This window comes from Stegodyphus dumicola, chromosome X1, assembly GCF_044657685.1.
Source record: "Stegodyphus dumicola isolate Sdum_Otavi_A_Nest chromosome X1, ASM4465768v1".
NCBI lineage: Eukaryota > Metazoa > Arthropoda > Arachnida > Araneae > Eresidae > Stegodyphus > Stegodyphus dumicola.
In genome coordinates this window covers 238,845,931-238,873,567 of record NC_140780.1, presented here as the reverse complement: position 1 = coordinate 238,873,567, position 27,637 = coordinate 238,845,931, and the positions used below count along the sequence as shown (strand labels likewise).

At 32.8% G+C, this 27,637-nt stretch overlaps 1 protein-coding gene across 1 annotated transcript in view; it reads right to left on the bottom strand.

Annotated features, from left to right (window-relative positions):
- The window catches only part of LOC118202861 (sushi, von Willebrand factor type A, EGF and pentraxin domain-containing protein 1-like), a 139,873-nt gene that overhangs the window by 94,908 nt on the left and 17,328 nt on the right, over positions 1-27,637 (bottom strand). Inside the window, exons 2-8 of the mRNA XM_085807230.1 lie at positions 25,268-25,482; positions 16,456-16,635; positions 12,041-12,190; positions 11,267-11,500; positions 5,194-5,373; positions 1,927-2,020; positions 1,711-1,823 (exon numbers count right to left, since the gene is read on the bottom strand). Of these exons, the coding sequence (XP_085663356.1) occupies positions 1,711-1,823; positions 1,927-2,020; positions 5,194-5,373; positions 11,267-11,500; positions 12,041-12,190; positions 16,456-16,635; positions 25,268-25,482 (1,166 nt within the window). The remainder of the gene's footprint in view (positions 1-1,710; positions 1,824-1,926; positions 2,021-5,193; positions 5,374-11,266; positions 11,501-12,040; positions 12,191-16,455; positions 16,636-25,267; positions 25,483-27,637) is intronic.

The following is a 27,637-nucleotide window of genomic DNA, read 5'->3' as shown; positions in this document are numbered from 1 at the left end:
GCTAACTGCTTTCCGTTATGGTTAAAACTTTTAGTATCCAGAAAAATGGTTTAAAAAATACAAGAGCAGTTGAAAAAAGTGTAATGGAAGGATTTTATTTAATTCTATTCAGATTTGGAGAATTTAAACAAGTTGCAGGTGGGTCAGTCGCAATTTAGAAAATACGTAATGTTTTGATAAATTTGGAGATCTGCTAATTTCGCTTTAAAAACGCGATTGATTGTGGTAAGAGATAAGTCATTTACGGTTTATTAAGCCACAAAGAAGTTAAATAAATTGTGCGAACATTCATTCTTAGAGATTGTTCATTTACAGAGAAATATAGGAACTCTGCTCCTATTCCGAAAAACTGGAATTCAAATCAGAGAAAATCCTTTGACCTGATTAACTGAGTTCTGTTTACCTCCTAGATCTACAATGTCTTGGGCGGCGGACCCAGATATTTTTAAGTGTACCACGAAACATCTTGTAGTTCAAATGTTGGTAATATTTCTTCATAAAATGAAAGAAACTATGGATGCGGGCTTCTGAAGCGGTATTGCGCCTAGGGCTCCATACTGTCTTCATTGAGCTCCAAGCTTCACTCTCAAATTTTATACATTACATTCTTTACAAAAATTTAATTTATATCTTGCTTTGTTTTACTGAATTCTTAGTGATAATAAGCCTCGCTGCATTATACATTATGTGTGAAATTTATATCCTTTAGGACAGCAATGGGCTACGTCTTTACTACGATGTGAATATATCATTAATAATAATAATCATTTTTACTATAATAAGAATATATCATTTATTTACTTCGAAAACGTGAATGATCATTCAAAATAGTAAATTTTTACACAACAATATAATTATATTTTTAAGTTTCCTAAAATTATTTTTTATGCTTAAGTAAATAATTAAATCCTTTTTACAATCCCTAAAACAAGGGAATCCTTAAATCAAATACAGTACTAAAAATATCCTCTTCAACAATAATAATTTATGAATAATTACTCATTACGTCCTTCTTGAAACTAAATGAAACGATATTACATGCTAATCTATTACTATTCTGTAAGAACGTTAATCTTTTTTCGAAATTTTAGCTAACCCAATATTTATGATATGACCGAAAGAATAAAACATGCTTTAAAATTAAATTCTTATCATTTGCAGGCAAGGAAATTACAGATCTAGTTTAAGTTGTAATATTTTTGAATGCATAAATTTATTCACAGTAAATGTGCAAAGAAGTTTAATGATGTAAAACATTTGAATAATTCAATAAAAATAATTCTATACTTAAAAATTTGCACTCAAATTAAGATTCAGGCATAGAAAAGAAAAAAAATTATGATTGAATTCAACGACAATCACAGGTAATTTTACAGTTTAGGGTAAAAGATATCTTACGGAAAGAACGAATAAAATACGTGTGATAGTAAAAAATTAAAAACTTTTACACTCTTTTTCAATAATTTTTATCCATTTTTTTTGACATTTTATGATGTAATTTTTCATTTTCTTCGTCAAATTCATTCAATTTAATATTTTTTAAACAATTAATTATAACAATAAGGTAACATTTAATATGATTATTGGCTCTTTTGGTGCATGAGGACAAACATAGTTAAAATTGCTTGAAAGTAAGCAAAATACAATACAAGAGATGAATCTACTTTACCAGAGGATGTTTCAAGACCTTAAGAAATGCAGATCACTTACCATTACATGAAATTTTATGTCCACTTTGAGACCATTTTCTGTCCGCTAGGCATTCATTAATTCCATCAGCATTTGTTGGAGATGTCAAATTGTAACCTTTTGCGCAGTAATATCTAAAACAGCACAAAAGTTGCTAATTGCAATGCAGTAAGTATAAATTAAGAAGAAAAATTAGAAACGAGAAAAATAAAAATATAATATAAACTTGACACGTACTGACAGATGGATCTATATGGCATATTTTCTTTGCTGCATTTCGTAGGTTTCACGAATAAAATATCATTTGTCTTCAGAGGTTCGCAGTAAATTTCTACATAAGTAAATAAGTAAATAAATGAACAAAGACCAAAATACAAGAAAAAGAAAAAGAAAAGATGAAAATCTGTCTTTCCATTTACTAATATTCACATTTTTTATAACTGCATGAATAAATTCAGAGATTTAAAGTGGCAATTTTACTAGTCAGTTTTTTGAAGTTTATAAATTTTCCTTTAATATTTTCTGTTTTATCATAACTTTTCAGGAAATTTAGGAAATTGTACTGTCACTAGGTCTTTTTTGAAACAGAAGACGTGAAAAACATGCGTTGCCCTCGCCGGTACTCGAACGCTGGACCTCTCAAATACGCTTCAAGCATGCTTCCAATTACATCACGAAGGCATGAGAAAAGGAAAAAGAAAATAACTTATAGTATTAGTAACAATTAATTAATTAACCTTATAGTATTAGTAGTACTTAATTAGACTTAATTAATTAGTTAACCTTATAGTATTAGTAGTACTTAATTAATTAGTTAACCTTATAGTATTAGTAGTACTTAATTAATTAGTTAACCTTATAGTATTAGTAGTACTTAATTAGACTTAATTAATTAGTTAAGTTAGCATATACTTAATAACATGATGACAGTTCTTCTGGGTTCCTCTGCCGGTTCAGTGAGTTTCATCTGGTTCCAGCATATATTGTTTTAGTTCTGTTACGTTTAAATGCATATCACTGAAGGAATACTCAATTCATACTGGTACTAGAAGCCTTAGGTGCAAGTAGCCTTTGACTTACCAAGCATTTATAATACATTGAGCATTCACAGTTTAAGCAGGCTTCATTTGGCCATACCAGTTGCACTGGGCAGTTGATTTAAATCTTTTGTATTTGTTGTAACTCTGCCAAATGGTAGCCATAAGTAAAATACATAAGTTGCAATTCAAGCTTGCATTTTAATTGCGTCAATAGTGACATTTTGTTGTTGTTGTTGTTGTGCCAACAATTCTCAGCTTTTAGAGTCATAAGGTTATTTCGAAGCAGGAGAAATCAAAAATGAGCAATGCCCTCGCCGGGACTCGAACCACGTTCCTCTCGCATACGCACCGACTGTGCTAACCACTACACCACGAAGGCATGCTAAAAAGGCGGTAGAAATACCTTATCAGCTAACCAACACATTTTATACTTTTCGAAATATTTTTTAAGTTTAAAATTCAGAGTAAAATTTGGATATAATCTTACAAGAAAAATGAACAGAGTGTTTTTTTTTTTTTTTTTTTTTTTTTTTTTTTTAACTTCATTTTAAAATTTTACTTGAAGAAGACTGCTGTTGCTGTTCTTGTATATTCACAAGTTACCAAGTGACTTCCTGGGCAGTTTTATACTTATTTATCATAACTTTTATTTATAGTTAGAGATGCATAAAAAATTATATTAAAATTGTTAAAAATGGCTCAAATTAAAATTTGGTTAAATTATGACATATAACTGAAAAAAAAATATAATTTCGTAATAAAACGAGAGGCAAATTTGAGACAAGGACAGCCACTTGTGCTTCACTAACTCAAACAATAATTAATTCAGTTATATCAGGAGACGAAAAGGTAGCTAATTCATGAAGACATAAGATAATCTGCTGTACAAAAATTAGTCTTGACAAAAAATACACAATTAGTGCAGGGAAAAAAAGCATTTTCATTAATAGAGCAACAGGAGAGGTTGAAGAAATTTCTAATATCAAGGAGAAGCTTGAACAAAATAAAAAAGAATAAAATATTCTCATGTTTAGATATTACTTTTCCCTTACGAGATTACTGCACATGCAGAACTGACAACTGTTAAACAACTTCGTATCTCTGCCCGCTGATTTCATTTACAAGAAAATTAAAACTCCGTCTTATTGGACATGCTCTAGAATTTAACCACAGCAGTTTACTGCAAATAAATCAACTAACAGTTAAAATTATGGTAGTTAACTTCCAAAAGTGAATGTCATTGAACAGAAAGCTTTTGCACAAAACTGCCATCAACATCTAAAAACAGTAATGCAGAAGTAGGTATACAAAGAGGAAGATTGGAATTACATAAGTAAAGTTGGAAACAATACTTATGTCGCAGTATAAAGAGCAAGATGAAGTTTCAGAAAAAGCGTGCACTACGATTGCCAAACGATTATGATGAATTTTTTTATTTGATTTCAGTTATAAAATTCAAATTCTCAGAATGATACAGGAATATATTACAGGAATATATTTACAGGAATATATTTATCGAACATATTTGTAATTTATAGTGAGACAGTGGAACAATTTACCCCCTCTTTCACGTTCCTCAACACTTTTCTATGCTTTGGATCTTATGCAAAACATAGTTTTTTATAACTTTTGCCCCTATTTCCTCAGTCATAACATTCTGAGAGGAAAAGGTGGAAAATTCGTTTTAAGCTTCCAACTTTTATGAAATATTATAACTCCTAAAGATGCTTAATTAACTAAAACTTATTTTTTATCAAACCTAACAGCTGATAACGCAATAAAAATTTATAATAAAATAAATAATGCTATTTATCGTCAATTATCAACATCATCGACTGGCTGATAAGCTGCAGTTATGGACGGGCTTACATTTTCAAAGAATCACAAGTACAACGACATTGATTAGAATGGAACGAACCGCCTAACTTCTTTCACTTATGGAACTCATGGACCTTATAAGGTCCATAATGGAACTCCGTTTACGTCAGCCGCTCTAACCTTCCATTCTATGGGCGGTTCCTTACAGCAAACGGCAATGTAACGGGGAGAATTTTGTAGAGCTATGTATTAAGATTACACTGTAATTTTAACATAGTAAAGGCCCGGTATAAAGAAACCCAATTAACATAAAGCAAACCGTTAGTAAAATTTAAATAATTTATATCACAAATCACTGGATTCTACTACTGCTATATATTCTTAGATATCATCTTGGATTTCTTATAATGTTTGAGAACTGATTATTAACTCTTTTGATATTTCAATGGCAGATGTAGAATAATTTTAATGCAATTATAAATTCTTCACAGGATTTCTGTATTTGAACAAATTGTATTGATTTTGGGGCTGAATATGGGAGTTTCGTGCTTGCACATGCAATGCTACAAAACTTTATAATAGATAATGCATGGTATTTTTCTACTGGACTTTAAAAAGAGAAAAGATTCAAAACAAAAAATATTACCTCTGCATTTACTGCGATAGCCAGTCCATGAACTATTCGAAAGACAGGTTCTGCTTTCTGAACCAAGTAATTCATAACCCTTGTCACATCGAAACTGGCAAGTTGTTCCAAAAGTGAAGTCCTGTCCAGAGCAGTTATGACTTCCTTTGGAAGGGTGCTCTAATATCGGGCATCTTACCTCTGAAGAAAGCATCATGATTAGTAAAAATATCATATTTAATTTATAGTATGAACTTTTATATAAAATATATATTGAAGTATGAAGAAGTATTACTGAGTTTTGGTCTTAAACGTTTTAACGTCGCGAATGCAAAGATATGTTATCCACAGTAAATGTATATGCAATTTGGAAGAAGTAAAAACATAGCGCATCTTGAACAGTCACTGGATCTTCATGAAATTGTGCACAACCAATGAGAAGATAAAGACGGAGGTGGGATTAAGATTTGATAACAACAAAGTTGCCTTTTTTCTTCTGTCGTTTCCTTGAAAAAGTGGGATGTTATAAGGTTATTACCATTTTGAAATAACCGTTCCTTTATAATTTCAGTTTTTACTATAACTTCCACTTTCTGTTTAATCCCCATAATGCAAACCAGTTAGAAAATATATAAGCTGAGGTTTTTGGATTGTAAGACAGAGCGTGTTTCTGCCTCTCGAGGCCCCGTTACTTAGATCTGCCGTCACCGATAAATTTGTAATTATTCGGCTTTGCATTATTTGCTGCCGACATTTTAACTTATACACCAGTTAGAATTTTGAGCCATCTTTGATTTAAATTTAATTGTGTGGTCCTTGGCTACGAGTCTACGTTTAAATTTAAACTTGACTCTTACTTTAGTTGCATCGCCACAAATGGTGGTTTATTTCTGGGAGCACGAAAAGTGTATTTATGTTTAAAAAATGAAATGAAAAGGCTGTTTAAAATTTTTCAAGTCTATGTAGCCCTCTGTAGTTTCACATGCAGCAATAATTCGCTTCACGTCTGTTAGGAGTTTAAAAACAGTTTATACTTCCAAAGCAAGTCCAACTGTATAACAGGGACAGAATTGTTTACATTCACTCAAGCCTGCACCTTCTCTTCACTAATACTAATCTTCAAACATAAAACTAAAAAATGTCAGACCCGGCTGGAAGGCTCATTTTAAAACTTACCAGAATTTTCATCTTTCTACACGATCATAGGACAAACAGGATCATATGACAGAGTTTACGCCATCAAAGACGCAATGTAACGGTCTTTACATGTTTACAGCAAAAGATAAAATAAATATAGTGTTTTTCAATATTAACTGTTTCTGAAAATCAGAGAAACTACCATCAAAATTTTGTAAGGCATATTTTAATTTTATAACAGTTATTTTAATTTAGTTAACGCAGTGGTGCCCAACCTTTGGCCTATCGCGAGCACATTTCCAAAACATCAACATTTTTGTTAAACATATTTCCAATCTTATGTGATACATCTGAAATATTAATTTCGGCAAATGGGTTTGAGATGAATAATAATATTGGTTGAACTTTATGGAAATCAGAGAAGCGGAGCTTAAAATTTTGTGCATTTAGGTTTTCCGAGTACTTCCCTGTTTCAATTGCCTTGTGGTTAATAATATGGCTTTATAAATTCTGAAAATGGGTGAAATTATTTTCTTTCATCTGCTTTATCCACAAATTTAACTTTATCTGAAAAGCAGTTACAGTCCCAGTCAATTGAAAAAGGGTTTTTTCTCTTTTCCCTGGAGATCTTCGTTCAGTTTGTTCAATTTAGCTGTTATATCCGTGAGAAAATACATATCGGATAACAATTATTATCGTCCAATTCCTTATAACTTTCATTTTCGGATTCTAAAAACTGCTTTATTGACGAAAGAAGTTCTACAAATCGTTAAAGTACTTTTACCCTGCTGAGCCATCTAACATCGGAATGAAGCAATAAGATTCCATGTTCGCTATCAAGTTCATCAGTCAACAATCAATTATTTTATAACGTCTTGCAAGATATCTCTTATAACTATAAATGCTTACTATATTTTAGCAATAAGAAATATAAATCAATCTTTATTTTTAAAATAATTTTGTTCATAGTACCTATGCGGGCTGGCGAGCACATACAAAAGGATCGGCGAGCACAAGGTTGGGCACCGCTGAGTTAACGTTTCCTATCGCACCTCGTTTTAACTTACAACTCCCTACCAGAATGAGGTTTTAGAATCGCGTTGAACGCAAATGAGTAAGAGATAGTATTAAAGGAAAGTTCAACTCACTTCGAGAGAGAGAGAGAGCTAGGAATCCTGAGTAGTGCGCGTTTGCTTTTGGGCTAAGTCTCTCTAATTGTTGTTACGCTCGGCCGTATATTACGTGCCTTTTGATAGTTGGCCGGCTAGTTTAAAACTAAGGGCAAACTACGTTACAACTGTGTTATCTTCGACTAAATCTCTTAGGCATAATTAGTTCTTATTTCTTATTTTTAAGTACAAGTGGAGGCTTTGTTGTAAGCCCGAAGAAAGGGTCCGACTGTTCATCTTACTTTAAATGAAATAAAGGGTAATTAACCCTTCTTGAGTTTATGATCTCTGTTATTTGAACTAATAATACGCTTAACATTTCATTAGGTTCCTCGGCATTTCATTTAGCAGAATAAGAGTGAGGAACACTACAGTTAACATGTCGACGCACAAAAAGAAAGTAGTAGTTTATATTCTGGGTAAATCCTTGGTCCATTAGTTGGGCAAGGCTTGCTACTTCGGGAGGCAGAATCATAACACGAATGTTTTTCACATTTACGTCTTCAGACACATTACGAGCATGGCTGTTGTCTCGCAAACGAATCACCTTTGCATCTGGTAGTTTTCCCTTAAATGATTCTTCTCACTTGGCACGAATGTAGTATGGCTTGACACGAACGCAGTTAGTCTCAAACTCGCAGGCGGCTCCTGAAGCAATTTTATGCAGTCCGCTAGTACATTTCCTGTAAATTAATTTGTGTTTTTACGAAATTTAATAATTATGGCACGAATTTCAAGAAAGGTTTAAGATTTTAATAATTTTGAATCTCGAATTACATTTATTTCATTCACATTCAAAACAACCACGAGTAACACTCCAGAAAATATAGAAGCAGAAAATATATAGCTAATTAATTTACAGTGCGCTATAAATCCTAATCACAAAAATGAAGATACAGATATGATAAACCTATTTCTCACACTCCCATCATCGGTCATGAATTTTTGCAATAAAAATGTTTGTTTAGGAATAGTTTTTTCCTCACAGCTGACTCTCAGAGGCTCACTTTTTGTGAGTACGAGTGTGGCAGTCCCGAAGTATCCTAGCCCTTTCATGGGATCACCCTTTTTGGTGAGATAAAGGTCATGATCCTGCAGCACCAGCGATCTTTCCTTTCCCCCTCTTCTTATCTACTATCTTTCTAATTTTTCTTCCTTGAGGTTTCCCTTTTCGGAAGTTGGGGCTCAAAGTGAGATCCTTTTATTTCTAGTTTCTCATAGAGAGTTAAATGACTATGCGTTTGCCGTGCGTTGTGAACCGTAAAGTTGGAAAGGAGGATCCTGGTAGTTGAGGAACGAAGTACTACTGCTTTGGCCTTTACTTCAGACTGAAATGGGGGGGGCACTTAGCTGTCATCACTAGCGTCAGTCGGCTGGTCAGTCGTCCTTAGTGGCCAGGGAATAAGCTCTCAGGAAAGCTGGCTGTTGCGCTTCAGAACAACAAAGTCCAACAAAATCTGCGTACCTTTGTTGGACTTCGTGAAGAGTGGAACTGCCGAGTCCGAATGTTTTGTTTCTTTAACGGGGCTCTAAATAATCAAGAAAGCACTGATAAAATTTCTTCCTACAAAATGATGAAAACGAGAACAGATGCGAAGCCAGATAAATGTCCATGATTTGTCGTTATTAACAATATAACTGGGGAGCTTCAAAATACGTCACCTTTCGTAATTAACTAATAAATTCATACGTTGGCAAACCAGAGAGCATAAAACGGTTGCGATCTAGAGATGTCCTGATCGAAACCAGTTCTTCCGTTCAATCTTCACGCTTCTTATTTTAACAAAGCTTGGAGATATCGATATATATGTCACACAGCATAAAACTTTAAATTACAGTCGTATCACATTTGTATCAGAAAAGGAAATTGTTTTTGAGCGGACTGTTGCATTTTTATGTTCTAAATATTTTACATTTAGAACTAGTTGCATGCACTTTACCTTTTAAATTTAGAACTGTTGTTTGTATGCACTTTACATTTGTACGGTCTATACCAGTTTCAGCAACCCCAAAATTGATGCCTTTAAAAGTACTGTTTCAACGGTACTTGTAATGGTTTTTGTATTGGTATTATTTTAGCTCCTAAGGTTGCATAGTTTTCGACACTGTTTTAGTTATCTGAAATTACTCTTAAATGTTCAAACGGTTAGCAATGGGAACTGCGTGTCTACTATTTGCTTTGGAAAACTCAATATTAAAAAATCCACGAAATCTCTCAATTTAGAGTGTTTTAATAAAAATTTGCATTCTGTTTGCAAATAAATCTTCTTTAGAAGTATACATCATTTAATTATCCTTATACATTACCTGCATCCTTAAGGCGACCAGTTAAATGTTAAGCTTCTTAACCTTCAAAATTCATATTTCTTTTTATGCTCACGAAATAAAACCTTCGACTGCTTAAGCAAAATAATTACACTGCTTGATCAAAATCAGGTGGGGCATTTATATACAATGGGAAATTAAATTTCTTACGTTTTACATTAAATTTATTGATACGCAGCACTGGAAATTCTTTGTATTAAATTCAAGAAAATAATTAATTAATTATCTATTATTTCGACGATTTAATTAATATTGTTTCTGAATATTTAATGTAATTGATGACTAACTTAACTTTGAATTTCTCTAGAGTACGTAGAGTTTATAAAATCAGTTAGTTAATTGAACACCAAATTTCAGTAGAGCAAAACTAATAGATTCAAAATTTTGGCGTCATTTTCTCGAATGCGGAGTTAAGGGGACTCATACACCTTAAAACCCATAAGATCTTAGAATATGTCACTGTTGCAAGAATTGGAATAACTTATTTATTTTAAAAGCAATTACTTCCAACGTTTTACAGCTGACTATATAATATAGCTGCTTTCTGAAATAGTAATCAGAAAGTTTATGTTGCCTCAAATATTTTGATAATTTAATCCGCTTTGTGACAACATTTTTCGTCATGTTTCCACCTCGCGCGCACAGTTTAAAACATTCTGTTGCATAATTTAATTCCATATTTAATATATAATTTTTATAACATTTGGAAACTACTGTGAACCTAAAATTCTAAAAATGTCATGTTAAATTTTTATTTTATTTTGAGTTGAGTTTATAAAATGTATTTTATTAAAAAAATCTGTAATGTTTTCGAACATAAATTTTTTTAATACTAAAATATTCATCAAATTTTTGGTTCAGTTAGAAAATAGTGGCCATATAAAGAATTCCATCCAATTTCAAGTATGTACCATTAGCCATTTTTAAAATATCATGCGCGCAAGGTGAAAACATGATGAAAACTTTTGTCACAAAGCGGATTAAATTACAAAAATATTTGTGGCAACACACACTTTCTGGTTACTAGTTTCTAAAGTAGCTGTATTATGTAGTCAGCTGTAAAAATTTGGAAGTAATTGCTTTTAAAATAAATAAAATATCCCAATTCTTGCAACAGTCACATATTCGAAGATCATAAGGGGTTTAAGGTGTATGAGCCCCCTTAATTCAATTGTATGTTGCATCAACGAAGTCTAACACGATTTAAAATGAGTCTGGGTTTAGCTACATTAAAGTTTGAGGATTATTATTAAATAAAATTATGAAAACGTATTAGATTTTACATGGAACATCTCGCAGTATTGAACAAGATTTGATAACTACTGGTCTAGGTCTTTGAATTGTTACATATGTTAATCATCAAATTAGGGTCCATAAAATAACATTTCTCTGTATTCCCAAAATTCAAATGACCAGTAAAATTATTAAACGAGATTTTGTTAAGTCAAAGAGATGAAATTTACTTTCACAGTGAAAATCTACGCCACTCCATTTTCCACTTTCCAGGCATTCTCTGGACTGAGTTGGTAAATGATGCCATGGAAAATCATTAGTACTCTGTAAATCAGTCGCGTTGCAAGAGTATGGACAGAAGCCTTCCTTGCATTTGAATGTGCATTTCATTCCATAGGTAGCTTCACAGCGCGAAGGGACAAGAACACCGCCATCTGGAGCACTTAGCTTTGCGCACTCAATAGCTGTAAAATGAAAAGCAAATAAGTAGTCTGCAATAATATTTATGGAATATGAAAACAGATTGCTTTCCAATCTTATATTCTGATGGTATTCATACTCATGCATAATAAAACTTTTTTCAAAGCTACTGAAAGTTGAGAAGTACTTACTATTTAAAAATATGTCATGTATATACCTTAGACATATTTCATAAAAGTAACTTTTATTAAAATAATATAAGGATTTTTAATAAAATAAAAGATAATTAAGCTCCTTTCAATAAACAAAACATATAAAAATGAAACTCTTTTTAGATTAAAATTTTACATCAAATAAAAAAGCGTTTCTTAAAATTTTATTAAAAACTTTGTACTCAGGAATACTTTCCAAATTTTTGAAAAACTGAAATTGTTTTTTTAATAAGAAATTTCTTTCGAAAGAAAATATTTTGCGCTGAACCAACGCTCATACAAATATTTAAATTACCCTTTTCTCTTTCAGGGTAAAGTAATTTACTATACAAGTGCAAACAAAAGGAAAATAATAATAATAAAATAACTTACGTTTACAAAAATTTCCATGTCTTTGATAACCATTCAGACATATGCAATCTGAGAAACTGGAACTTCCCTCAGCAATGGTTGTGAAATTTTCTGGACAAGGTATACAAGGCTGTTTACTTGCATCGGCTTTATACGTTCCTTTAGGACACACTGGAAAAATAAATAATAAGAAAATAAAATACAATAAAATAAAAGATATACACTGCTGACTATTAAAATTGCTATTCTGTGAAGGACTGAAGTTAACAGACTCATATTTATATTAAGAATACATTGTAATGCACAGACGAAATGGTTAAGAATTCAATTAATGCTTGGATATAGGAAACTTGCAGAATCCACTATACCCAGCTTCTGCCTCTAGCAACCATAACTACAGTTATACAGCTCGGCATGAAGTCATATAGCGGCTTTAGATGCCATGGTGGTGTATCTGCTACTATTGACCAGATGTTTTCAATTTGTGCAACCTAAGCAGGAATTAAAAAGCTTGTGTATTGAGGAAACGTAAGACACGATTTATAGGCGGTCTCTCATCATTTTATTGAAAGATGCAGTAAAGGAGGCCTCTAAAACATGGTACAGCCTATGATATGGGAAAATTCCGAATATATAGATCATAAGTGAACTGTATGTGTATCCAGTGGAAACCCATACCATGAATCCAAGTGCTCTTTCGCTGTGATGATGAGAAACGCAACTTTCAGCACTCATTTTTCTCGGTTCCTCTACATATGGATAAGAACATCATGACGCTGTAATCAAAAACAGGATGCATCGGAAAAGGCAGTGATGTGTTCTTATGCATCGCTCAGCATATCACACCTGCTGTAGCATCAAGGAAAGCCGAAGAAAAGATCACTTTTCTGACAATTTGTAGCAATACGAACGGCTTTGCACGATTTATATGCAGCTACTTAGAGCTGTGAAACATCCACAGTTTTCTGATCTAGGGTATTTGTTGTGGCTATACGATATCTGACAATAGAGCGCACAAGATGTGCGTCGTCTCAGGCAATGTTAAGTGTGTGCCACTGAGATTTCTCCCCTCACGATCTATGGCCCTCTTGAGAACTTCCACTGTTAATTCTCATCTTGATCAACGCTAATATCAGTCGTACAGTACGATAATCCGCAATCCCGATAGGCTACGATTCTCGCAAAGGAATTTTGAGATTGGTTGGCATGCGTTTCTTCTCCTTACCAGAAGCATAACACAAACAACAATACAAAAACAACGAATCAGTGTGATATGCAACAGAACAATAGGATTAAATCCGTTTTTTTATGCTTCTTCGATGCGTCATTACTCTTGCTTACGCACTCCCTGATATGCAAACCATTCGCATATCCCAGCATGTTCAATCTTTCGTGTAATTTTCATGTTTATGGTGCACATTTTTCACGAGAAAGAGCTTTTAATGGCCAGGAAGTGTAAATTTGATGTTTTTGTTACAGTGTAGAGCTAGAATCTAAAGTCCACCAGCGGCTGAGCGGTAACGTCGCTGAACACTGGTTCTTCGGTCCGAGGTTCGAATCTCGCGAACGGGCTGGCTTCATGGGTGTTTTCGTGGTTTTCTCCATGTGTAACGTGTATACGAGCCAGTTTCCCTTAGAAAGTCCTCGACGAAGGCATCCCATCCAGACAGCCCTCGAGGCTTTGCCGTAATTAAATAACCTAACCTAACCTAAGCTAGAATCTATTTCTTCTTTAACATTTAAGCAGTCGTTAATTCCGAAAACCAAGAAATATTCCAGGATGGAGTACATAATGTGAATCTTTATCAAACATTTTCTACTCAAACACTGTATGTCTAGATTCAGTTTCGGTATACCCAAATCCTGGAAGACCCAAGGTGATAATTGGTTGTATCCTTTCTTTGCCTTGGAAGTAGCCCGAAGATCACATTCCAAAAGAATTATGCTAAAATTAAAATTAAATCTTGCTGTCTTTGCTTTGAACAGCTCTGTGTTTAAATAAACCGGGAAATGACTTTCCTGTAATATAATCAAACGTATATTTAAAACGAATTTAGCAGATCGCCAAACTTGCAAGAAAATAATGCATTTACTAAGCTGCGACTGATCGACGTGCTTTTTGCTTAAAGTTCTGAAATTTGAAAATGAAATGGTGCCCTTCCATCGCGATGTTTTTAATTGCGCCTGCTATTTTTTGAATTATACTCCTAAGCTAATAAAATTTCCACGCTATGAGGGAAAGCTGTTAGCAGTACCAAATATGAAGAACTCAGAATCCCGAGTTTCTGTCTTTAAAAACGATAGCTGGACATGGAATCAGATAGGATTTAAATGGCTGCTACAAGGCATGCAACTTCAATTCTATGGCTGAGTGTCGTCGGGCCAATTTCTCTGCAATTCTCTAACCGGAGGTTTTCAGATGGTGGGAGATAAGGAGAATATGCCAGCTAAGCCAGAAGCCGACAATATTGCTTATTTAAGAAACCTGAGACATTCTGGGCAACAGATAATCTCACACTGTCTTGTTCAAAAGTGGGATGACGAAGACTCGGAATATATGGAACAGGTACCAAAATAAACAATATAATAGTGGCTGATCGCAGTTCGCATATGCGGACTAAAGGCAAATAAGATGTGTTATCCAATGGTACCCATAACCATACACTCAGTTGCTGTGTCGATATGAGTGTATGAAAAGCAAGTTTCCAACATTCATTCACTTTAGCGATTCTACATATGGATACTTCCTTATAATGCCGCAAACCAAAGTAAAATTTGTCATTAAAGTCGTCGTGAAGTTATTGATGCGTTCGTGTGCGTCATTGAAACGCCATTTTAGGTACTGATTCCTGTGCTTTATCTTCAGAGTAGCCAAGAAAATGGTCGCCTTGCTGATAATCTGTAATGATGCAGAAGTCTTCGCACCGTACATGAAGCTACTTAGTGTTGTGCAACACACTCAGTTTCCTGACCCAGGAGGAGGTATTTGGCTACACGATCCCTAACAACGATGCGAAACTGTTGTCCAGCAGTCTCCGGCATTTCTGAATGTGAACTACTGATATTTCTCCCGTTACTCTACGTGACCCTCCTGGATCCTCCGACTGCAAATTATCACTGTATTCGTTGTATTACGGCCGTGGCGAGGATCAGTTGTACAGTATGATAAACCGCTTTGCCAAGAGGCTACGACGTTTCTCCAAATAGAATCTCAGTCGCCCAACCGGGATAGTGGTTAGGGACTCTACTACCGTACCGAAGGGCTTGGGTTTGAATCCGAAGAATCCATGGATGTTTGTAAACGTATAGTGTCTGTGCGGCATGCGAGCACTCAAAATATAAGGCGAGCCGAAAGTCCTCTTTCCGAATAAAAATTTCCAAATGAATGGCGATTTCCGAATGAAAAGTTGACATTTCAATCTTCCTCTTTATACAACTTCAAGACATCATTAATTTTGTCTGTAATAAGTGCATGCCGTGAAATGCTAGTCATCTGCATATTCCGGCATTTTGCATCTTTCAGGTAAATTGCAGGTGTCTTGTGTGCTGATTGAGAATGCGATAATACCTCTGTAAATCGAATTTTGCTTCAAAACGGCGATTTTAGTCCAAAATGGTCACTATTGTTGAAGTAAAATATTTTATCATAAGCAAGTTACAAATCAGTTACATTCTTTACAGAAGTAAAGTAAAATACAGAACCTAAAATCATAAATATAGTAAGTGGGATTGAAAACAGTACTACTGTCATGATGATCAAGATTAGATTATTCAACACATAATTCAGAAAATTAGCAGTTCATCTAAATACTAAAATGCAATATAAGTGAATGGATATGTTATTACTGTAGCTCCTTCAGTTTCCACCAAAGGAACTTATGAAGATTTTCATGTATTACTTCTTCAAACTATACTACAAAAAGATCATAGCAAGTACCTTTGTACTGATTTAGAGTTTGTGCATTAATATTTGATAAAATCAGATTTTATCAGTTCCTACGTTTTGTAAGAACGGATGTGGCAGTCATAAAAATTTTCCCTATACGAAAATAATATGCCTGGTGAGAAACGTATGATATATAAAGCAGTATAAGAAAGCATAAAAGTTACTTACCTCCACTTAACTTAAAATTAGAAATTAGATTCATTAAAATGTACTTAAAGCTATGAATAAAAGCAGTGTGGATTCAGGTTTTTGTATTACTCAAAAACTGGTTTGCGGAAATGGAAAATGAAAGTATTTGGATTCAGAAATGTGAAATCTAACAGAAACACGTATCAAAACTTCAAAGAGAAAAATTTAGTATATGAACAAAAGTATCATTCATAGTTATACACTCTAAAAATGAAAGCAAAATAACATAATTTTCGATCATGATAAATATTAACAAATGAATGCAATGACACTGATGGTACTGATGTTTATGACTACTTACAATGGCACTTATGTTTGTGACCACTTCCGAAGTGTCCAGCATTACAAACGCACTCATACTGCCCTCCTTTAGTTCCACAATAACATTTAGCATTATTATCACAGCAGTCACTTCCACTATCACAGTACGTGTTGCATAATGATGTGTCTTTAGTGTAATCCCAGCTGACTTCGACTGTATCTGCAAAAATAATTCAAAGCGTATATGATACATCTTTCATTATAAATTAGTTTTTATAACACGAAATTTTAAAATACATTGTTTATCATATTCTCATTCTTCCTATTTTTTATTACTCCAGCTGTCAAATTAAAATTTCAAATAAATTTTTAAAAAAATTTATAAAGACCAAAATTGTACATTTTTTAGTAAACCAGCAAAAAATAATAAAATAAACCAGATAATTACTTGAAGAATAATAAATTAATATATATTAAATTTTCTCAAATCCCACTGAATGATTTCAGGAATTTCACTGTTCCTGGAATTTCTGTGAAATTTTTTTGTGAATTCTAACTCTTAATAATACACTACTATATAGAAATATTATTTACACCTATTGTTAAGAACAATAGTGAGTTTGATTAATATAATTTTACAAGATCTTACTTTCCTTGGCCACATAAACTCTACTAGATCCCACTAAGGAACCTGGCGACTTCTCGCGCAGGCGTGAAATAATACCAGCACCGAAGAATGGTGAAAATAACCCTTTATTATTTTCAACTATGAACAGAAAGACACGTACTTCGTGCTTTACAATAACACCGACAACTTGCGGTGGAACTTAAGAACCGTAACACAATAAATTCAAGTCAAATGAGTAGTGCTGGACTAGTACCTTAAGTTAAGGACTAAGTAGGTTGACTCGACAACCTACCCAGCGTGATAATTATGTAAATGGTCAAAAAGGCGTATCAGCAACTAACTCTACGTAACAGCAAGGACAAACGCGTGACGTACGCTGGCTAGCAAAAATACGCTCTGAATAAACTCCAAGATTCACCCATTTAAATACTCCCTTCACTTACCTTAACTTTAAATTAGCGTCCTGGTGAGGAGATGCGAGGGGAAGTTGAGGAGTTCAGGAAAGATAGCATAAGGAAAAGCCTATAATTTTATGATTTTTCTTTCGAGTTCTTTACAATACAAGAGAACTTTAGATTCCGATGAATTTAGTATTAGACTTGATTACCGTTGTAAATGTAATTTCCTTTGTCGAGTTATATTACAGTTTAAATCTCGATAATTCTGAAATCTTCATCGAAATAATATCCTTTATAACAGTACTTTAACAAACGTTTCAGTCTCACTACCCACTCATGTATTGTTGCAAATTATCACCACCCACGCGATACAGATACTGGGAAAGAAAAGGTAATCCTAGGGCAAAAAGTAATGTCATAATAAAGAAATAATTAATAAACATGCATAATTATAAACAGTTAACTGATAATGCAAATAAAAAATTAAATAAAATTTGATGAAATATTAAAAGCTGAAAAAAATCAGAAAAAAATAACTGTTTTAACAGTTAATACCATGTTTACTCGAATATTTTCCCTTCTCTTGTATTTGTCCCGCCTAGCTTAGCATATGATTGTGAAATTCTCTTAAGTATTCGCGTAATTTTTCTTTTACTCAAGAAAAAGTTCCGAAAGCGAGCTTCCCTAAATTTTAAAACGTATTCGTCAATGTAGTGTCTGTTTTTGTTTTACTAATTTATTTGTTCATGGATGTTGGATGCATGAGCTGTGATAAATCACAGTGAAGAACATCAAGAAAACGGGAATATCTAATGCTCTTGAAAGGTTCTGAAGATCACTGTACATTTGAAGACAGACTGAACGGTAGCCATAATAACGATGACGACAACTTTCAAAACTGCATCCGAGACATAAGCAATCTTTCCAGCAGCATTAAATGATTTGAGACTTAGGGAGTGACAGAAGACAAAAATAAGAGCAGGCGAGATTCAAGATACAGAGAACATAAAAATGAAGGTATCTTGTTAGATATTGTAATGTTAACATAGCTATGCGGTCTTTTTGAAATGTGGTTTTTTTTAAAAAATTATGAGAGTTACCGGCAGTCTACCCATGATGATGTTTCATTTGTTATGTTCGTACTGTAACCGGGTCCTTTGGAAATTAAATTACTCGCATAATTCCCCCCTCTCGATTTTCTTATGATAAAATTAGCAAAAAATGGGGATACGTGAGTAAATACAATGTATAAAACTTTGAAAATTAAAACAGTTGTTGCAGCGGTAATTAGTAGTTAATGAACAGGAATTCATCAAACACTATTTACTGCTTTTATTGATGATGAAGCAAGTATACATTCATAAACATTACTACGAAAATTATTTTAACCCTTTGACTACTCACAAGACCACTAAAAGTTTAAAAAGTACTGCTGGGTTAAAAATGACTTAGAATCTCCAGAATGTTGGGGATCACCCTCCAATAATTGTAAAATCAAGACGCCGCTGTGCTCGTTGTATACAAATGAACATAGAAAGAACAAATATGAGTTGCCCAATGTGTAATTTTGGGTTATGCAAAGAATGCATTACCCTGCAAAACTCTTAGAAGATACTGTACGTTCGCCTAAATAATCATCCAGGTACAAACGAGCAGATAAGGAATCGGCAGCAGAAGAACTTCATTTAAAAATATTGTCTTGGGAAGAAGCACTTTCAGCTATTGTGGAAGCTCAACTCAATTCGCACCAATATAGCGTCGTAAGAACCGAAGATCTAAAAAGATTTCCGTTTATTTAAGAGAGTCCAATCTGCAAAGAGAACTTGTTACTCAAATAAAGAAAATTTAATTCTATTTTTGCAGAAGTTATAGTGCAAGCGTTTCTAAATTAGACAACCGAAAGTTTTATTAATGTTCAGAAAGCTGGCATTGTTGTGTTGGAACTGGTACATTTGAAAGAAAAGTGTTTAATTTTGAAGTGAGTATTTAATGAGTATTCGGGCCATTCTTTCTATAAACAAGATTTCTCAGAACAATTGAGAACGATCTCAGTGTATTCATATCATCACTTGCGTCTATTCATATCATTCGTTGTGTCTAATACAAAAGACGCTCTAGTAGTTTGGCAGAATATACCAGCGTTGTCTGCAAGATTTGGCCATCCAAGCATAAACGGATTTTATTAAAGAATCAACAGAAATTTCGTTTGTAAAGAATGAAAAGACGAAGAAATAAATAATTCAAAAGCACTTTAATGAATTTTGAAGGGAAAAACTTATGCGCTACATAAAATCTGCTTTATTATGATTGAAGGAAATTTTGCAACTGAGGAACACCATTTCCATGCAATGGTTTAATATTTGTGGAGCAAGTTCAAAAGAATTTAACTGTATAGAAAAATTAGCAGAAAGATCATATGATTCTTCAAATCTAGAAATGGATGCATCAGTACCACAATTTTTGGATCTCGAATACAAATTCTCTGTACAAAACGGCAAACTATAAATAAGGATAAAGAACATAAAGCCCAGAACAAAACATGTGTACAAAAAGAATTTAAAGATCAGATGAGTTTAATAAAAGATCAGATTAAGCCTAGACTTGAAAATTTAGATGATGTGTATTCTGTTAGAAGGTCTTTTGGGACTGAAGATTTGTCATCAATGATCACTCGAGTAAACGAAGACTTGCTAAGTTAATATAATTTTGAAGACGATATCAAGCGACATTAATATCAAGGATGAAAGGTTCAAGAAGTTCACTACTGATACGATTTTTCATCTTTATCCATAATTTTACATGCCCTCTACTCTAAATAAGTTATTCTTTCACAAGGCTGATAATAATTGCGGTTGCTTCTTGTCAATCAGTTGACAGATAAAAAATTTATGTTGTATACACTAACCGTAAGCATACAGTGAAGCAGAACACTAGAAAAATATTGATTAATTAAAAATATATGGCCAAATATGTTACTCAACACTAAAAAATATTTTAACTATTGAAGGAAAAATGACATAATAAAATTCTATAAGGCTAACTTTCTAACTCTTCATCATCTTCAACTCTACTCTACATCATGCATAATAATGTAAAAACTTTGCAAAATTTCAAGTGATTCCATAAGGAACTTTTAGAGTTATCATGGTTACTGTGAACATAAATAATAAAAAACATTTAATCAAAAATCGCATTTACAGTTTTCAGATTAACGTTACATGACTATATACACAACTATTCACACTGCCAAATGAAAATGAGAAAATGCATAATACTTTGCCACATTACCGATACATATTGAAATGCTTAAAATTATTTATCTAAAAACATAACATAAAAAATCTGATGTGTACACCACATGACTTCCTTGTACGGAATATTAAATTATACGCATTTTATTTAAACTTATTGGATTGAATTAAATCTACTTCGTCGATAGCGCATAAACCACAATAGAATAAATGCACTCTTTAAAATTCACTGTATTTGTTTATCATAGCGACACTCTGGCGCTAGGTTCACTTAACAGCGTTATATTTCGTTTATATTATAACTCAGAATACACAAAATTTATATCCTTTGAAGAACTATCTAATCGTTGCCACATGTTCTATTTAATTATTATAATAAATCTAGAACAATATATAAAAGAAATTAATCAAACAAAACAAAAAAGAAACAGTTTTTCACAGACGATTCAGTATTTCTCATTCAAATAATTGAGTTCTCACTTCGCGACAAGACAAAAATACATAAAAACTCAAAATATCTATATTAAAAATTAGGAAGTAAATCTTAAACACTTACTTCCTCGAAAAAATTCAAAAAAAGAGTTAAGCATGATTTAATTCGCAATAATAAATGAAGGCGTTATCTTTGTTGTTGCGAAGCTTAGTCTCTCTATATTGGCAACAAATCTACTATTCTTCTGTTTCAAATGTAAACAAGCATATCCGCCGTGTTATTTAAAAATTAGTCTTAACCGCACTTAAAAAGCTTTAAATTGTTGATAATTCTACAAATATTTCTTGCAGATTTCCTAAAGGCATAAAACCCTTAACCGGAAGATAAGAACAACATAATTCAATCATTTTTAAAGCAAAAAATGCATAATTTACAAACATATAAGAGTAAAGAAACTGAGATCAGTGAGCCGGGTAACAGACTCGTTTTTGAGTTATGCGAGATACATACGTACAGACAACACGAAAAATTCTCTTCAGAATTTATTTTAAAGCAGTTTTATAATTTTTTGGAGGAAAAGAGTCTTTTATTCTGTCCTTACGTACAGATGTCACGCAAAAACATCGTTAAATTGCATTCGATAGCGGTCAAAATGGATATTTTCGTTAAACTATGCTGCCTGAAACTTTTCGCGATTTCAATACTTGCTTTTTACTTCGCACAAGGAAGTAAAAAGGGGGAAAACTGCGTCTTTAATTTGCCCTTTAAACTTTGGTTTCCGGTGTGGCAGACAGTAACTTCCGGTTTGCTGTGGTTTGCTGCCTTTTAGAAAAATTGGCATACCACCACATCTAATTAACATATCAAGAAAATAAAAGTTGTTTTTGATAGCTAAGAATTTGGCCTTTAAAAATGTTTAATAAAACAAATTTGAGATTTTTAGCCAAAATCGGCCCTTTGAAAGAGGCCGTTTATCTTAAAGTGCTCCCAATCAAAATATCATGAGGTTATATTTAAATATCTAATTTGATGCTGATTGCATTCAATTCAGTCGTAAGGAGTTACAAGAAAACAGAAAATTGTTTTTTGTAAGGTTTCATAATAATTTCCCAGGTGTTCAGCTGACTTCAGCTTCCAATATTTAAAATCAGTAGGCCATTTAACCTAAATTAATTAATAAAATAAACATTTGTGCAGAACTGCATATTAGTCTTCAGTCATAAGAAGTTAAAGACAGCTCTCCAAAAGAAAACAAAAGATTTTTGAAAAAGTCTTGTAAGGACTTTTACTCTAACCAGTTATTTTTAGGTTTACTTTCCTCTTCCTCCTTATTTCAGTTTTCTGCCGGAATGAAAATTTATAAATGACGTAGTATGCTAATCTAAACGTCGTTCAGAAGTTTCAAGAGTTTGAAAGGAGTAGCAGCGAAGTTAGTTCCGAGTTTATGCTGCATGTTTGAATTTAGCTCTCTAGTTGGTGTTAAACACCTTTCACTTAATATTGAAATTTCTAGGCTTGGCTTTGCTGTGTGCAGTCTATTTAGTGTTTGGTTAAGCTAAGGAGCCAGTGATTAGCCATCTTAATTTAATGCTCATTTTACATTTTTTTATTTTCTGTTAATTTAGTTGGCCACAAGTGCTGGTGAATTATGAACACCAAGTGCGTGCATTTGTTTAACAGTGGTCAAAATGGATATTTTGCATAGTTTAAATAAAAAAGGTTATTTAAAATCTTCCTCAACAGTATTTATTTTTCAAAGACAGTGAGTATTCGCTACTTCGTCTTCTACATAGAGTCTATATTTTTTGCTACCAAAAGGACCATAGTCTTCATAATAATCTCCCAGCTATTCATGGCTTAAATATTGAGCCAGGAGGAGAGTAAATCTGCGTCATACTATTATTAAAATATGCATCTGTGCACAATTGTAGGCAAATTTGTTATTTCCAATTGTTAAATAAATATAAAATATGTCGATTTAAACTTTTTCCAAAATTGACTTTATTTTATAATCTTACAAATGCCTTTAAATGAAATTTAATCATTACAAACATATGAAGCTAGTTTTGTGAATTTTGGCTTGTCAGTGGGTTGACATTATATGTACAGCCCAAACAAAACTCTTCGTTTTGTGCAATATAATAGTAACTAAGTGTCGTAATTAATTTTCGTGTAACATAACTTTACATTACAAGTTTATAAATTCGTGTAATATGATTTTAAGTTCGTGTTTAATTTCATGCAATATTGTAAGGATCTTAAGTTTTACTAACGTTTATTTTATTTTAAATCTTTACTATCACTTCTTATTTTATACTTCCGGCCAGAATTAAAAGCTTTAACTTATTTATGCAAATTTGTCTGGCGAACGCCAAGTACTTAAGTTGTGGCTTTTTGCCAAGCAAGAGAGAGGAAGGAGTTAGTAGAAGCAGGCCGCTTGCCTTAGCAGTTTTACTCGGTTGCTGGTTGCCTTCCAGGCCAGAGGTTTAATCCTCTTGATAATTTTTAAACGTATTGTAGTGTTAACAGTTCTCTGTACTACATACGGCTTCCTGTTAATATACGGCCAATCTTCCACGTAGGCCCTTGTTTATTATTCCAAAGTTAAGTTAGAGTTTAGTTAATATTTTTATATTCTTACGTTCAGACCACAAGTGGTTGGTCTCTGTATTCCGAAGTCCGGAAATTATTGTAAAGAGTGAAAAATAAAGGGTTTCGTATACCCTTCCTGTGTATCTTGTCTACTTCCCACATTTATTGAGCATAGCTTTAGTAAGCTCCCTGTTCCGAGTCAGGTTCTTGAATGTTCCCCAAGCAAGTAAGGCGAAACACTGAACCTGATAATATAATGTAAGTAACAGATATATCTATGAACAAAATTACGTGACTATTTCTTAAATTGGAATCACATATCTACGACCAACCGTTCAAAACATCAAAATTTTAGTAAATGATATTTTATTAATGTGCTGTAACAGACTACTTTTGTCTGACAAATTCAACCACTGTAAGCACTTTAATAATTGATTTTTTTACCATAGTCCTAATAAAATTTTAAGCTTCATATGTACTAAATTGTTATGTTTGAATAAAATTATCTCATTTTCATTCTTTAAATTGAACCATAAGTCTATGACCAACCATTAAAAAAATTTGCATTTAATAGTAAGTGCATTAAGAAGTATAATTTTTTACAGTTCAATGTATTCAATAAAATGTTTTAATTTCTTTCTAAAGAAAGATGTATTACATATAATGATTGTTACATCGAATCAATGGCTACAGGATTTTGTTTTCCTTTTTTATATACTTTCAAGCAAAATTAACGGTTGTTTCACATGAGTTGAAAAAAAATTGTTCACCTAATTTTGATTCATCAATTTAAAAAATGATGTTAAAATCATATTCTGTTCAGCCTGCTTACTCAGTAAGCAACCAGGTTAACTTTTTATCTATTTAATGGCATTTGTATTCATCAGAGTATCTAAACTTTCAACGCAGACCACACGTGTTTGCCTTCACCAGTTTGGACTCGGCGCAGACTCGAATGGTATCTTTTTCCACACTCACCATATAGTCCCAACTTCGCTCCTTCGGACTTCTACCTTTTTTAACACCTGCAGCTATAACTTGCTTGCGCTATCTTCCATTCTGTACAGGACGTCCGAAATGAGGTTGGTCTTTTTTTGGATTCGCGGCCACCAGGTTTCTGGGCCGAAGTCTTTGAAAAACTACCGAAACGTTTGCAGAAAATTATAAATTTCGAATGGTGATTGCTACCTGCACTAAAGGCACTGTTTTCATTTTTTTCTAACTTTATTAAGAACGTTTTTTGCTGGGAAACTGTCGTTACAACCAAATATTATTCCTCTATAAGTATTGGTAAACTGTTATTCAGCTATAAAATACGCAAATTTTCTCTTGCCATATTATTCTTATGTTTCTATAATTGCTTCTTTCGGTATTCAGAAAATAAGGGAAGAGCAAAATGAGAATTTTCGTTTTCTATTGCAGCAGAAATGAAATTTATAAATCTTTAATCTGAACGCTTCAAATATGTAAAGAAATTTTAATTTAGGTTTCAGTTGCCTAAGAAGTTTAAATAACATTAGTAAATAAATAACAAAATACTTCACACTTACCATTTATTAAGTGTTTATTCACCGTTTCAATATAAGAAAAGTCTGATAAGATATACATGTGATCAAGAGAGGTCGCTACTTCTTTAACTTCTTCCACATTAACTTCAGCAACTCCGACACTAAAAATTATAACTCCGCTATTTTTCAACTCCTTTGCTACAGAAACTGGATTATGTCCATCATTACTCTGACCATCCGTGAGTAAAATTATTATCCTGAAAAAAATGCTTTATAAATTTCATAAATTTCTAAATTAAGGTAACTTATAATATATTATACGTTAACAACCATAAAATATGAAATTTTGTAATACTGTTAGACAAGAGACTAAGTAAATTTTATCTTGCTTTTCTCTCAAACGGAAATGAAAATGAATTTAATATTTGTGAAAGATGCTGAAAGTGAGAAGCGAAACATTTCATTTTATTATTAGAAATAACCATTTACGAACCAATGTGTCTGTTTCAGAATATTTACAGATTTACTTAAATTATATTTTGGATTTTCGTCACACTTAATTTATTTCAGAGTGAAAATAATCTTCACATTAATTTATTTGATTAAAAATAATAATATGTACTACTATTATCCATTGCAAACATATATTTTGAGCGCTTTTGATTTCTTATATATTTGGTAAGAATAGAAAACATCGGAAGCAATAAACCATTACTCACTCAAAATAACTACTTTTTGTTATTTAATGCAATTTTAAGGATTAGATTTGTGAATGGTAGTCCAAATAAATTCAATAGTGAAAAAATAAAAAGTATATAAATAGTCTTGTGAAAATTAAATGTATTTTTCTTATCTAAATGATAATGAAAAAACAGCACACCTTTTTAACTGCATTTGAGTTCTGCTCGTTGCAATTGAATAAGCTCTTTCACGAATTAAAAGTAAATTAGTCTCTTTTCTCTAATTAGGTTTCTTATCAGTATTGTCACGAATTAATAAAGCCATACTAATTCAGAAGTCAAACAACAAAAATCAGCGTTATATTCACAAAATTTTCACAGGACTAGTTTCGATGGTTTTACCGAACCATCATCTTCAGCTGGTTCGGTAAAACCATCGAAACTAGTCCTGTGAAAATTTTGTGAATATAACGCTGATTTTTGTTGTTTGACTTCTGAATTAGTATTTATTCGGCGTGTTATTGTGTCATAATAAAGCCATTTTACTGTAAGTATGGTTTTTAGTATTTCCTTTAACTCTCTCTTTGGCAATTTGTTTCATAATACTCATAATATTTAGATTTTTCACTAACAGTATTAATGTGAAGGAGTGATGTGTAAATATAGAGCTAATGCGTTATGTGAAGTAAGTTATTCGCAATTGTAAAACAACTTATTTTTATTTAAATAGTTATATATTTGGTATCACAGTTAAATAAGTTATAGAGACATTAGGTTATTTCGAAGCAGGAGAGATGAAAAATGAGCAATGCCCTCGCCGGGACCTGAACCACGGACCTCTCGAATACGCGTCGAACGTGCTGGCCACTACACCACGAAGGCATGCTAGGAAGGCGGGAGAAATACCTTATATACTCCCCCTTTTTAAAGGGCGACTGGGGATTAGAGTACCCAATCGCCTAATCCTGGTGGTGGGGAACCATCATCCACCACTTTTTTTAGTTTGGGCGCCACTGTAGAGACATTAGGTAATTTCGAAGCAGGAGAGATGAAAAATGAGCAATGCGCTAGTTTGTTAAGGACAAAACACAGGACTGCGGTTCTTAGTAGATTCAGGTGCTGATGTTAAGTTTCATTCTTGCGAATACTCATATTACAAAAGCAGATGATTTTAAATTATCAGCGAATGAAACAGAAATTCCTACTTATGCAATTAAAATTTTATCTTTAAATTTAGGACTTAGATGAGAAATCCAATTTTCGTTTATATTAGCTAAAGTTGATAGAGCTATTATAGAAGCTGATTTTCTAAATAAAGTAAAACTTTTAATTGACATTCATAATAAGCAATTAATTGATGGAATAACTAACCTATCTGTTCGAAGTAATGAAACAACAGTGTTTTTGGATCATGCTGTTAGTACTCTAGATAGTAAAATTCTAAATATGCTAAATTTATTACAACAATATCCAGATTTAACAAAACCGATTGTGTCAGTATCAACATTTAAGCATGGTGCTGTGCATTATATTACAGTTATACCGGACAACCTGTTTATACCAGAGCTAGACAATTGGATCCCAAGCAATTACAAACAGCAAAACAGGAATTTTAATATATGTTAGAAAATGATATTATTCGTCCCTTTAAATCAAAATGGGCCAATCCCCTTCATATGGTTCCGAAAAAAGATGTTTCCTTCCAACCATGCGGGGATTTGACGTTTGAATG